This window comes from Macrobrachium rosenbergii, chromosome 2, assembly GCF_040412425.1.
Source record: "Macrobrachium rosenbergii isolate ZJJX-2024 chromosome 2, ASM4041242v1, whole genome shotgun sequence".
Lineage (NCBI taxonomy): Eukaryota > Metazoa > Arthropoda > Malacostraca > Decapoda > Palaemonidae > Macrobrachium > Macrobrachium rosenbergii.
In genome coordinates, this window is record NC_089742.1 from 51,176,461 (window position 1) to 51,191,941 (window position 15,481).

General features: G+C 34.4%; 1 protein-coding gene across 5 annotated transcripts in view; it reads left to right on the top strand.

The window, feature by feature from the left end:
• LOC136846698 (potassium voltage-gated channel protein Shaw-like) overlaps positions 1-15,481 on the top strand; it is a 152,467-nt gene that overhangs the window by 134,793 nt on the left and 2,193 nt on the right. For 2 of the 5 annotated variants that reach the window (XM_067117776.1, XM_067117787.1), the window contains exons 7-13: positions 1,968-2,128; positions 5,614-5,804; positions 7,357-7,571; positions 8,209-8,418; positions 9,530-9,695; positions 10,425-10,586; positions 15,078-15,184. In XM_067117776.1, the coding sequence (XP_066973877.1) occupies positions 1,968-2,128; positions 5,614-5,804; positions 7,357-7,571; positions 8,209-8,418; positions 9,530-9,695; positions 10,425-10,586; positions 15,078-15,184 (1,212 nt within the window). The remainder of the gene's footprint in view (positions 1-1,967; positions 2,129-5,613; positions 5,805-7,356; positions 7,572-8,208; positions 8,419-9,529; positions 9,696-10,424; positions 10,587-15,077; positions 15,185-15,481) is intronic. The other 3 variants (XM_067117807.1, XM_067117815.1, XM_067117797.1) reach the window with 2 other exon arrangements.

A 15,481-nucleotide genomic window follows, 5' to 3' on the forward strand; every position in this document is an offset into this window, starting at 1 on the left:
TAATCAACTGAAAAATGTGCTGAATTTTCTTCGGCACAATCGAGTTTTCTGTACACTGTATAATCAAGGCCATCGAAAATAGGTCTGTCTTTCAGTGGTCTCGTATAATGCTGTATGAGTCGCGGCACATGAAACTTTAACCACGGCCCGCCGGTGGCCTGGCCTATGTCATTGCCAGATGCACGATTATGATTAACTTTAACCTTAAAATAAAAACTACTGAGGCTAGAGGGATGCAATTTGGTATGTTTGATGATTGAAGGGTGGATGATCAACATACCCATTTACAGCCCTCTAGCCTCAGTAGTTTTTAAGGTCTGAGGGCGGACAGAAAAAAGTGCGGACAGAAAAAGTGCGGTCGGACAGACAAAGCCGGCACAATATTTTTCTTTTCAGAATAGTAAAAGTGCTGTGGATTATGATGGCTTGAGATGTTTATAATCCCATTTATAGAGAGCAATCGTTTCCTCTACTAGAGCATCATAAATATTTAATAAGTATTCATCAATGGCCATCGAAGAAGTAATTAATTTCCGCTTTATGAACCGACGGAGACGATGCAGCTTTGCACAACAATAATGCTAAGAATTATAAAACAAATTCGAAGACTTAAAAATTGTCACTTCTTTCTTGTTCGACGAAAATCAAAGAGAATGATTGGGAGTCCATTCGAGCCTGAAGGATTAGTCTTCAGAAATACTGCCCTGGCAAACTCTTGCGACTGGGACACTTTTTCTTTCTAGTCTTAAAACGCTGAAAATAAATCAAGACTTAAAAAAAAGCAAGTGAAACATGCTCCGAAGTTTCTTCGGAGCAATCGAGTTTTCTGTACAGCATATAATCAAGGTCATTTAAAACAGATCTATCTTTCAGTGGTCTCGATATAATGCTGTATGAGCCGCGACCCATGAAACTTTAACCACGGCCTGGTGGTGGCCTATCCTAGATTGTTGACAGAAGCACGGTTATGGCTAATTTTAGCCTTAAATAAAATAAAAGCTACTGGGCTAGAGGGCTGCAATTTGGTATGTTTGATGACTGGTGGGTGGATGATCAACATACCAATTTGCAGTCTTCTAGCCCCAGTAGGCTTTAAGATCTGCGGGCGGACAGAAAAAGCGCGGACAGAATAAAGTGCGGACGGACAGACAAAGCCAGCACAATGGTTTTCTTTTACAGAGAACTAAAATTAGTAAAATTTTTCTTAAACTTACCTCACCTTTGGCCTGAGAGGAAAATATTTTTACTTATTTATCTTCAGCAAATCATGCATAAAATACACCTCTGAGATTCACTTCCAATCTATTATTACCATTAACAAAAGTCTCATTTCACATCAGTAATTACTGACTGTGACATAATTTTTTTTTCTGATAAGTTCACGAATTTTTTCATAGTTGTCACCAGCTCCAATCCTTTTTTTTTTGGCTGCTAGTTTTATCACTTGCTTTTGGTCACCAGATTTTAATCACTTTTTTGGGGGGTTCGCTCATTTTTGTTACTGATATTGGCCATTTGTTTTATCAATTTTCGATAGATTTTTGTATCAGTTTTTTAGTCGCCAGTTTTCTCACTGTTTTGGTCTTCAGTTTATATTTCTTTTTTGGTCGCTGGTTTTATTAATTTCTATTTAGTCACTACTTTATAATACCATTTTGGCTTTAGTTTTGATAACATTTTTGGCAATCAATTTCCACCCATCAGCTGTTTTTATTGGTTTTGTTTTCATTTTTTTTGTTTAGCAATCAATTTCCATACTTTGTTATCGTTTTTTTAATAACATTTTGGCTTTACTTTTGATAACTTTTTTGGCAATCAATTTCCACCACTTCTTATTGGTCACTGTTCTCGTCACTTCTTGAACCTCAAGATTCTAATCACTTTTATGACGGGGTCTCGAAACTCCCCTTAGATGACTGCAACTCACCAGTTTAATCTTTGCTTTTTTTTATATATTTCGTTCCCAGGTGATTGCAATGTTGTCTGTTTTCTTCATCTTCGTGTCCATAATGTCCTTCTGCCTGAAGACTCACCCCAACATGAGAGTTCCTGTCATCGTCAACGTGACGGTAAAAGGGATCTCATCTAACGGGAGTAACGTCACTCACTGGTACCTCAATAAGGACAGGTAAGAGGCTTTTGGTCATTGGTATTCATACCTCATTAGCTACAGGTAAATATCTTTGTGCCGTTAATCAAAAATTACGTAAAGTGGAAAGCATTCTTTCTCAAACTCTTTCTCTTCTTTCCGTCATTAATCTAAAATTAAGTAAAGTGAATAACATTCTTTCACAAACTCTTTCTCCTCTTTCCGTCATCAATCAAAAATTACGTAAAGTGAATAACATTCTTTCACAAACTCTTTCTCTTCTTTCCGTCATTAATCTAAAATTACGTAAAGGGAATAACATTCACAAACTCTTTCTCTTCTTTCCGTCATTAATCAAAAATTACGTTGGAAACATTCTTTCACAAACTCTTTCTCTTCTTTCCGTCATTAATAAAAAAAAATCACGTAAAGTGGAAAACATTCTTTCACAAAAGTGGAACACATTCTTTCACAAACTTTCTCTTCTTTCCGTCATTGATCTAAAATTACGTAAAGTGAATAACATTCTTTCACAAACTCTTTATTTTTTTCCGTCATTAATCAAAAATTACCTGAAGTGAATAACATTCTTTTACTAACTCTTTTTCTTCTTTCCATCATTAATCAAAAATTACGTAAAGTGGAAAACATTCTTTCACAAACTCTTTCTCTTCTTTCCGTCGTTAATCCAAAGGTACATAAAATAGAAAAAAATTCTTTTACAAACTTATTTTTCTCTCCGACATTAATCCAAAGTGACATAAAACAGAACACATTCTTTCACCTTTCACAAATTCTTTTTTTTTCTTTCCGTCATTAACCCAAAGTGACAGAAAATAATAAAAAAAAATTCTTTCACAAATTCTTTCTCTTATTTCCGTCATTAATCCAGCTTGACATGAAATAAAAAAGAAATTCTTTCACAAACTCTTTCTTTTCTTTCCGTCATTAATCCAAAGTGACATACAATAATTCTTTCACAAACTCTTTCTGTTATTTAGCGTTGAGTAATAAAAAAACTGAGGAAAATCACATTATCAAACATTATCACTCATTGCACGGTCGTTTTATTTCCATAGATCCCGTCAATATGACCACTGGTTTCATACATACTGAAATCAGCTCTATTTTGCAATGTACTATTTTTATTATTTCACTCTTGCGTAATTCTGATCCTGCATCTTAAACAATTTCTTTTCCCATTATCACCTAAAAAAAATCTTAAGAATACAATTACTCCTTTTCATGATGGCAGAAAGTAGCGATTAGATAAAAGGAAAGTACTGTATTACTCAATAAAAAGAGGGTGTGTAATGCGAACGTGATCATTTCGTTCGCGAAGCAGCAATAACAGAGAAATGGAAAGATGGGTAACATTAAATTTCCAAGACGATTCTGCACTAGAATGAGAGAAGTGGGATGGAGGAGTCAGCCATTAAGATGCAATTTTCCAAGTTTGGATTAAAAAACTATTACTTTGATGCTCATCTTTCGGACGCGGGATGGGAAACGGTTTAATTTGAGGGAAGAATAATCTGTTGCCTTAGATTTATAGTTAAGGATATTTTATGTACACGACCAAATATTTTCGCGATTTCAGGAAAGCCTCCTTAATCGATTACATAAATAATGGAAATTTGCATTTATATCCATGTTCGACATAATCCTTTAGACTGGTGCCTTACTTAAATAACTAAAGGTATTTGCTAATGATGAAAGGTACCATGCTTCATTTCAAATACAGGTATATTAAGTATTTTCAATGCACGGCAAATCGTGTTGTGCTACTAAAACTATATTTCATTTTTTACTTATAATATCTAATTTTCTACATGGAATTATTTTTTTTTTTTTTTGACAAGAACAGCAAAAAAAAAAAAAAATACTGTCCTTGGGGCTTAACGGTGTTTCGCCTGAACAAGAACCCTTCTGAGTATGTTTGTTTTGTTTTTTTTTCTTTCCTTAATCCATGCTGTTGCATCTTTTTTCACTGCACTTTATCCTTTCTTTCCCCTGTCCTCCTCTGTTACAGAAAATATGATTCTTCGTTTCTTATTTCTCTTTTTTTTTTACCCATGCTATCGTTTCTTTTATCACTGCTATTATTTACCTTTTCTCTCTCTTCCCTGTGTCATCAAAATATTTTTTAACCCATCCTTTTATTCATTTATTTATTTTTTGTAGTGCCGTTATTACAAACATGTGTTCCTTTTCTCCATGCTATATTTTTTCTGCTATTACAAGATTTTTTAAAATCCATGCATATGACTTTTTTCCTGTCACCATAACCTTTCTTTGTCCTGCACTATATTAATTTTTTTTTATCCATGCTATCGTTTTTAATTTCTGCCACTATAAACCTTTCCATTTCCTTATCCTATAATGCACGATTTTTCAAATCCATGCACTGGCCTCTTTTTTTCCTTGCTACTAACACCTCTCTTTTCTATGACACCTATATTACAAAAATCATAATTTTTAAAGTCATACGTTCGTGTTATTTTTCCATGTGGCTATAAACCTTTCCACTCTCTTTTCTATATTACAAGAATTTTTTTTCGAAATTCATGCATCTGACCTTTTTCCCTGTTGCTTTAACCTTTTTTTCCATGCCCTGTATTACAAAAATCTTATTTTTAAAAATTCATATATTCATCTTAGTTTTCTCCTGCTGATATAAACCTTTCCTTTCGCTTTCCTGTGAAATAAGATTTGTTTTTATTCTATGCACATTGGCCTATTTTTCTCCCTACCACAGCAACTTTTCTTTTCTCTTTATTACAAAATCTTTTCTTGAATTTGTTTTTCCCTGCTACTATAAACCTTCCTTTTCCCTTCCCTTTATTACAAAAATCTTGTTTTTTAAATTCATACATTCGTGGTTTTTCTTTCTTGCTATAAACCTCCCTTCTCTCTTCCTTTTATAACAAAAATCTTATCTTTTAAATTCATACATTATTTTCTGCCTACTATAAACTTTCCTTCTCCCTGTCCTTTATTACAAAAATCTTTTTTTTTTATATTCATACATTCGTGTTTTTTTCTTTTTACCTTCCTTTTCCTGGCATAGAAAAATCTTGTTTTTAAATTTCCTTGGTTTTTCTCCTAAACCCTTTTATTACAAATATCTTATCTTTTAAATTCATACATATGTGTTTTTTTTTCCTTCCTACCATAAACCTTCCTATTCCCTGCCCTTCATTACAAAAATCTTATTTTTTATATTCATACATTCATGTTTTTGTTCTTCTACCATAAACCTTCCTTTCTCCTACCCTTTATTACAAAAATCTCTTCTTTTAAATTCATACATTCATGTTTTTTTCCATTATTATAAAACGTCCTCTTCCCAGCCCTCTATTACAAATATCATGTCTTTGATTCATGCATTCATTTTTTCCTTTTACTATAAACCTTCCTTTTTCCCTTCTCTTTATTGCAAAAATCTTATCTTTTAAATTCATACGTTCGTGTTTTTATTCCTTCCTGCCATAAACCTTCCTTTTCCCTTCCCTCCTCTGCAGGACGGACCCCCACGACGCCTTTTTCTACGTGGAAGCCGCCTGCAACGCCTGGTTCACCTTCGAGATTCTCATTCGGTTCACGGTGACCCCCATGAAACTTGAGTTCGTCAAGAACACCATCAACATCATCGACTTCGTAGCCACTCTTAGCTTCTACATGGACATCATCCTCAATCAGACTAAATTTGCAGGTAATTATGTACGTCGTCCTTGTGTCTCTGAGGTTTTCACGTCACGTGTGGCTGGCATTGTGGGATATCATTGTCCCAGACTTTAAGAATACAATATTTGGCATGTTTCTATGATGTGAGGTACCACATGAAAGCTGGATATTATGAAGTCGTTCCCATTAGTCTTATCAAGGTACATAGAGTGTATGCCTCGAAAATATTATTAATTTTAGATGTAGTGGAACATAATTCTTAACTCATGGGCATATTTTTAAGCTCACTATATGTTAAAAATGTTTACCTGTTAATATACAGGAAAAATAACTCTAAAGCTTGTTGCATAAAATAAGTAAGATCAGGGATGGTCTCATTCTCTGGTTTAATTGATTATTTAAATTTTTTTTTAATTTTCAAATGTCTTACAAACTTCACATATTCTTCTACTAATCATACTTCGGGAACTACTCTAAAAACGGTTGATGATAACTGAAAAAACTTGTGAAACTTTCAAATGTCTTACAAACCTTCCCAAATTTCTCTGGTAATCATACCCCTGGAACTACTCTAAAAACGGTTGATAATAATTGAAAAAACTTTTAAAAACTTTCGAATGTCATACAAACCTTCCGCTATCCCTCTGCTAATCACACCCCTGGAACTGCTCCAAAAACGGTTGATGATAATTGAAAAACTTTTAAATTTTCAAACGTCACACAAACCTTGCTATCCCTCTGCTAATCTACCCTGGAACTACTCAAAACGGTTGATGATAATTGAAAAACTTTTAAAATTTTCAAACGTCACATAAACCTTCCGCTATCCCTCTGCTAATCACACCTGAACTACTCTAAAAACGGTTGATGATAACTGAAAAACTTTTTTAAATTTTCAAACGTCACACAAACCTTCCGTATCCCTCTGCTAATCACACCCTGGAACTACTCCAAAAACGGTTGATGATAATTGAAAAACTTTTTAAATTTTCAAACGTCACACAAACCTTCCGCTATCCCTCTGCTAATCACACCCCTGGAACTACTCCAAAAACGGTTGATGATAATTGAAAAACTTTTAAAATTTTCAAACGTCACATAAACCTTCCGCTATCCCTCTGCTAATCACACCCCTGGAACTACTCTAAAAACGGTTGATGATAACTGAAAACCTTTTAAATTTTCAAACGTCACACAAACCTTCCCTATCCTCTGCTAATCACACACCCTGGAACTACTCTAAAAACGGTTGATGATAATTGAAAACTTTTTAAAATTTTCAAACGTCACATAAACCTTCCGCTATCCCTCTGCTAATCACACCCCTGGAACTACTCTAAAAACGGTTGATGATAACTGAAAAACTTTTAAAATTTTCAAACGTCACACAAACCTTCCGCTATCCCTCTGCTAATCACACCCCTGGAACTACTCCAAAAACGGTTGATGATAATTGAAAAAAACTTTTAAAAATTTCAAACGTCACACAAACCTTCCGCTATCCCTCTGCTAATCACACCCCTGGAAATACTTTTAAAAACGGCTGGAGATGTTTTCACCTCTCCTCTTACCTCCCGAAGCAGACGACAACACAGGCAAGTCGGCGGAGGTCATTGAATTTTTGAGCATCATCCGAATTCTCAGACTGTTCAAACTCACTCGCCACTCGGGAGGCCTGAAGATCCTCATCCACACCTTCAAAGCGTCGGCGAAGGAACTCACACTTTTAGTATTCTTTTTGGTGCTAGGAATCGTCATTTTCGCCTCCCTTGTCTACTACGCTGAGAGATTGCAGGTGAGATTACAGGTTTCTCTTTTTTTATATATATATATTTCGTAGCTTACCTGTGGAAAGGGCAATCATGATGAGAAGACTGAAAATGCTGGGTATCATTTCGTTATTGCGTTCTGTACCATATCATTCATAGTAACTGATTAAATGATGAAATGCTGAAATATTGTTATGTATTATCAAAGGAAACATGAAATATTTGTTTACATTTCGTTTTAGTGACTGATTCTGTTTTTGTGATGATATCAAAGTAGAGCTTAACAATAATGATAATGGAGAAAACAGTCCACCGTTATGTATCTTTACAGTTATATTAATTTTCTAAAAATGAACCTCAACTGCAGTGAGCTTTCTAAGTCTTTCTGTATAGAATCACTTTCTAAAAATATGTATATTTACAGTTCCATAACAGTGGAATGTTTTCTCCATTTTAACCCTTATGCCTCTTTGAGTATTTTCTGATAATAATAATAATAATAATAATAATAATAATAATAATAATAATAATAATAATAATAATAATAATAATTCTCTCTTCTCCAAAGTGTGTACGTTCCCTTGTGATAATTTAATTCTATTTTCATAATGAAATTGAACTCCAAAATATTTTTTAATAACAATATTTTCCTATTCCCTTCAGGCGAATCCCCACAACGATTTCAAGAGCATACCGGAAGGTCTCTGGTGGGCCATAGTGACCATGACCACAGTGGGGTACGGGGACATGGTGCCCAGAACTTACGTGGGTATGTTTGTTGGTGCTCTGTGCGCTATCGCTGGCGTGCTTACGATATCTTTACCCGTGCCTGTCATCGTGTCCAACTTCTCCATGTTTTATAGCCATACGCAGGTAAGATAAATAGCCGCTAGCTTTTTTTCTGTTAGTGCGCTAACTTTTTTTTTTCTGTTGGTGCGCTAACTTTTTTCTGTTGGTGTGCTAACTTTTTTCTGTTAGTGCGCTAACTTTTTTTTCTGTTGGTGCGTATTTTCCCTGTTGGTAACTTTTTTCTGTTAGTACGCTAACTTTTTTTTCTGTTGGTGCGATAAGTTTTTTTCCTGTTGGTGGGCTAATTTTTTCCCCCCGTTTCGGTGCGCTATTTTTTTTTTTTTTTTTTTTGGTGCGCTAACTTTTTCTCCGTTGGTGCGCTAATTTTTTTTTTTTTTGTTGGTGCGCTAACTTATTTCTGTCAGTGCACCAAGTTTTTCTGCTAGTGCGCTAGCTTTTTTTTTTTATTAGTGCGCTAACTCTTTCTGTTAGTGCGCTAATCTTTTTCTGTAGGTGCGTTAACTTTTTCTGTCTGTGCGCTACTTCTGCTAGTGCGCTAACTTTTTTCTGCTAGTGCGCTAGTTACAGAATATAACTTGGAACTGAATTATGAAGTATTGCTCTTCTAATTTTGTTTTTGTTTTTTTTATGAAGGGTTGCTACGAAACGTGCACTGACTTTAATGATAGTGCTGGTTTTGTTAAAGATATATTTCATACGCGCACTAACTTTAATGATAGTACTGGTTTTGTTAAAGATATATTTCATTCTTTAAATATTCAAGGTAATAGAATAGATTATTGTTTTACAGGTTTTACACACTACATTGCTATTACATTTTTTACCACGATCATGGTATTTTCACTCTGTCAGCTTCTAAGGAAATATAGTTTTCCACTAAATAATCGTTTCGTTAAGCTTAAAATTATTTAGCAACGGTCGATACAGGCTGACCATTATGGAGATAAAGCAGTTTGATGAAACCTTCTGCATATTATGAAGCAAAATTCGAAATCAAGCACAAATTTCTCAACAGATTCTTAAAAATCGAGAATTCATTCACAAAATAACACAGGAAAAAAAATTAAAAACTCGACCTTTTTTTTCTCAATAGATTCCTAAAACTCGAAAATGCACAAAATAACGCACGAGAGAAAAAAAATTAAAACTCTATCTTTTTTCTCCTCAAACTTAGGCCCGGTCGAAACTGCCCAAAAAGCGTCGAAGAGTCCTCCCAGTCGAACAGCCCCGCCGGGCCGCCCGTCAGCAGCGCCACGACGGAGGGCTTAACCGCCGAATGAACGCCATCAAGCACCACCACCAGGCCTTGACGAAAGATGGTATCATTCCTAAGGTAGCAGGTAAGCCTTCTGAAAAAAGGTCGCCCTTAACTTCTCTTAAATTTTGTTCTATGGTTTATTCATCATATTATTATTTCTAATGTTTTTTTCTATGGTTTATTCTGCATATTATTATTTTTAGTTGTTTTTTTCTATAGTTTGTTTTGTATATTATCATTTTCAAACACTGACTAAAACTGTTCCAATAATGGGAAAAAGTGAGAGAAAAAGTCTTGTCTTACGTCACTAGGTAAGTGGTGTTTTAATTCAGCTTTGATTTATAGGCACTGGAAAACCTACACATTCTTTTAAACTGATGAAAAATGCTGGCTTTGTCTCCTAATGACAAAATTTAATATATCACCTTCAGTAACAGCTTTCATTCATCAGAGGAAAATATATCAGAAGACCCTAATACTAAAAAGAAAAAAGCAGCAAAGTCAGGATTTCATGCCCTAAAATGCACGTCAAGTTTATCACCCCTTTTAATAAAGCTTTCTTATTTCACACAATTGTAGCTCAATTTGCATTATTCTTCTTTTAAGTTCAGTGAATGACGAATGACCTTTTACGATCAAGTTCCGTACCATCGGCAGAAGATGGATAGCACGTACCCATTTTGTTTTTCTTTTGTGTAATCTTCCACTCTGAATTTGAACGAAGCTGGTTCTCCTGCATCACCTCTTATCATCTTCTTTGACCTGTGAAATGGAAGCTCAGAGCACCTCCCTGTGTCTCCCCTCATCACAGAAACGCTGAACGGTTACGGACAGGTGGGTGGCATAAAGAACTTGAATCTGTACGCTACAGGTCAGAGCGGCGTCACCATCGCTAGACCTTCCGCGGGATACGATATCTATCCTGCGTCGGCTCCTCCACAGCAGCGCACTCTGCAGGCTCGCGAGCCTACAAGTTAGTAACCAGTGACCTGTACGTGGAAACACGGAAGAGTTAGGAAAGGTGACATCGAAGGAAAATGGTGGGGATAATGTGTGAAAGAAAGTAGAGAATTGTTTATTTGACTTTTTTTGCTTTGTTTGTCAGTTTTCGTGACGTGATTTGTAATGGCACACCAAGTCTTAATGAGTTTTCCCTTAGGGATATGAAAAATTTTCCTATAAGAGTAACTTAGACCCTTAATACTGTTTTAGTCAAAGAATTGCCTATCTGTGTGTCCTACCGTATGAGTAAAATATCGATCGGCAATTAAAGCAAAATCTCTGCCAATAATTTGACTATTCTGTTGATAAGAAATTATTAAATAAATAAAGTAAAGCGAATATGTACTTGTGAGGAAACAAATAACCTGTTTCGTAACAAACCCTTGGTCCACACACCCATACTCTCCCAGTTAGAACTTACCATGCATCAGTAAATACTATGTCACTCTAATTCTTAGTCTCCTTAATCCTTTACTCTTATACAAGGGAAGTATTGTTCCACAATTCTTTGATACGGAACCTTTCCCTCATCCAGACATACCTTACGTATACTGGTCAGCCACTTTTACCACCGTACAGCAGTATCAGAGATATAATCTCACGAACTCTTGGTGTCTTCCCATTCTTCAGCCGCTTAACTGTGTCCCTTACACTCGCAAAAGTCACATCTGCACGTATTCTCAAACTTACAAGAACCCCTTCAACTCCTACTATTAGTTCTGTATCTCCTCTGTCTTCTACACTGAACAAATCTTTAAAATATACTTTCCACAGACCAAGGACTGCATTCATATGGAAAACTAGTCATCATTCTGACTTGGTGTACGAAAAGATTAGACTTCATATGACGAAAGCCCCGAATGAAAAGATTGATATTTCCCCGTAGTTTCAGAGCTCCATTGTTTGATTAATTTTGAGAGAGAGAGAGAGAGAGAGAGAGAGAGAGAGAGAGAGAGAGAGAGAGAGAGAGAGAGAGAGAGAGCTCAAATTCCCATGTAGAGCTTAAGTATAGGTACAAGGAAAAGATTTTTACCACAAAAAACATATTGCCAAAAGAAATCGCACTGAAAAGGAAGAATCATCCACGAAATATTGTTTCTTTCCTAATGATATATATTTGCCAAGAAAACAGAAAAGTGCTACACAAAACCAGTTCAAAGTACTACAAGTGTTGTAGAAAAGGATTACGAGATGTAGAATAGTTTAAAAGTATTATTCAGTCACACGACAATGAACGCCACAGTGACACGCGAAGTCTTTAGCCTTATCATGGCAGTGTGTACATATTCAGAAATGGTTATGTAAATACTGGTACATTTTAAAGCCTGAAGAACGAAGGATAACCTACCCATCTTATGCAAGAAAGTAAGTCATTCTCAAGTACATTTTGATACTTCTAGCATGTTCGTCTGATAGAGAAAATTTAATATCTAACCTCTGTTAAAGAAATAGCGGTATTTCAAATATTTTGAACGATCAGTGGTATTTCTTACTCACAATTTGCTTTGCGAGTAGTATCTAATTTAAATATGTTTGTTGTAATACATGAAATCATTGTCAGTTACTGAGAACAAAAAGATAGCAATAATAGATTTCCTTCTGTTAATCTAATACCCAAGCTTTCATTAAAAAGTATAACTACAGTTCATAAAACCTCTTAAATATTTAATAAGTCACTGAAGAAAGTGTGCTTGCTGTTGATATGTGTAGCAGGCAGAAACACGTGTTATACAGCAACACAACAGGGATTTAGTAAACGGAAAGTAGCTAGATTGAACTGATGGATCAGATAGTCTTGAGAGGATCAGGTCATGTGGAGAGAATGGGAGGGAACATGTATGCAAGAGGGGTATATATTAGGGTCTGGTCATGTAAAATGAATGGAAGATATATATATATATATATATATATATATATATATATATATATATATATATATATATATATATATATATATATATATATATATATATTATATATATACATTATATATATACATATAATATATATAATATAATATATATATATATATATATATATATATATATATATATATATATATATATATATATATATATATATATAATATTTATAGAACAGTAAACCGAAATAGCACTCTAACGATGAAATTTAAGATAAGGGTAAGCCAAGAGGTCGCTTAGGAACGCATTCCATGTAGGGAGGGATGTTTAACATTCCTTCGACGAGCCTTCCATTTAGGCCTACGATTTAGCTTTCCGTTAAAAGTTATATCCAGAGGAAATTCATAAGTGATTCATATTTCACAAGAATTTTAAAGGACGCAGTTTATATGGAGGAAAATACATGCTTATAAATGTTCACCCGCCGAGGAAATGTTATATACGAATCGGTGTATGAATATGTATGTATAATTTGAGGGCGTTTGAATATACATGAGTTCGTTTTTCACTTGCGTTAATCAAACATGTCAGTCTCACCTTACAAACAAGTACCTATTAATGGCATAATTTTATTAAATTGAAACTTACCTGTGGAAAGAAAAATACACTGAAAATCCACACAAGTCTCGGGGTTATTTTATTTTCCCGGAGACTTTCTACTTTTTAAGTTTTTCTTATTTTTTGCCGCAGACATATAAAAATGTCTGGAATATATATTTCTCGTGAGAATATTTCGGTGATGTTTCCGTATCGGACTTCTGGGTATTTGTCAACATGCCGGGAGGGTATGTCCGCCAGGGAAAATCCTAAGACTTTCATACGTTTATCTTTTCTTTACTTTCGTTTATGCGAAGGTTTTTTATTTTTTCTATTAGTTCTACAAAGTTTTAAATTTTTTTCCATTTCTACCATTTGTTTATTTATCCTATCATTTTTACAAAGTTTTTTTTTTGTAACCACATTTTGGAATATCTTCTATTATGCCCATGTTCAGAGATACGTGAAAGATTAAATACATATGGTGGCTACGTAATCTGGCCCACAGTAGTCTACAGAACTGTATTATTCTATGTAACCATATCTTACCAGAAGCAGTTTAATAGGCAATATATATATATATATATATATATATATATATATATATATATATATATATATATATATATATATATATATATATATACATATGTATGTATGTATGTATGTATGCATGAATGTATGTGTCTGTATAAGTGTATATATACTGTATATATATATATACAAATATGTGTATATGTATGTATATATTATATATGTATATATATATATATATATATATATATATATATATATATATATATATCAACACAATTACGTGTGGAACAGAAATAAATTTCTGACTCACATCAGGATCACCCAGGTCTTTCAAATGAAAGACCAGAGCGCTACCAAACGGGTCACACAAGTCATAAAAAGTTGGAACCTGAGTACAACTGTTAGCCTGCCCAGGTAATTCCTTGGGTAAAGTTGTACTCAGGTTCCAACTTGTTTTATGACTTCAGTGGCCTGGTTGGTAACTCTGGTCTTTCATCTGAAAGACCTGGGTTCTGATCCTGATGAGAGTCACAAATATATATATATATATATATATATATATATATATATATATATATATATATATATATATATATATATATATATATATATATATATATATATGGATTTTGGGAAAGTATACATGGAGTGGAATGGTGAACAAAGTATGGGATTAGAAGTTATCTGGTTAATTATGGGCGGGGGGCGGATGTGGGGGGAGGAAAGAAACAAGGTATTTACTTCATCGAGTCTATGTGAAGAGAAGACCCCACCAAACCATGTTTACAGATAAGTTAACTGGTATGCACGACACTGCACGAGCATGCACGTAAAACATGCAAGAGCGCACATGATTTCTCATCCAGCAATATACTCTGCTAATCACTGGTCTTGGGGACTGTATGTACACTAATCACCAGCTTGACAGACGTCTGTAAAATCCTGGCAAAGACTTTCGTAAGAGACATTAACAAGTATTTTTATTAACATATGCACGTTTAATTAGATGCCTATTAACTGGATTCTGTACTATAGAATTTGTCATTCATCATGATTTTGTCCTTCTTTGTTCAGATGTCAGTGTGTGTTTATGAATATGCATCCATATATATTTTTTTTGTCTTGTCAGATAACTAAGTTAAATGTCCTTTTATCTTGACTTGGTGCCTGTTTACTTTTGAAAAAATTAAATTGATAAATCTTTTACAAAACTCTTCATATAATGTAAATTATTGTATGAAAGATTTAAACAAATGCTATAATAAATGAAAAATCAGACCAAAGTATTTTTAAACGCTAATTTTTGAAGAGTCACCATTTAACAGTTAAAATTCACTTTAAGAGAATTAGAAGCATCACAGGAAGATTTATATGCAGAAATTACCACCATCATTCTCAACTAATTTTAACACTAAAAAGATTTTCCTTTTCCTCGTGGTTTTCTACTTCTGCTTCGCCCACATCAGGTTGTGATTCCTACTACAGTAGCTCTCCCATGCCCCTTCATCCCCCAGCTCTGGATCCTTTAGGCAATAGTCTTCGTGGGGATAAGGACACCCTTCAGCTGCTTCAGGTAACTATCTCAAGATGATGCTGCGCTACCCATTTGTAGCAAATTTCAAACAATGTATATTTTTTCTCCACTTTCATACTTGTTCCCAGATCTTTTCTGTTGACATCCTTACTTAATTCGTTCGTGAGATAACGCACACATGCGCATGCGCACACACGCACACACACACGCATACTAAATGTCATGAATACGAACTGACACTGTTAAAAGATTTATAAACATTAGTGGCATAGAAACTCATGCAGTATTTCATGTAGGCCATCTGAATGAAGTTACTGTATAATAGTATTTTACTAA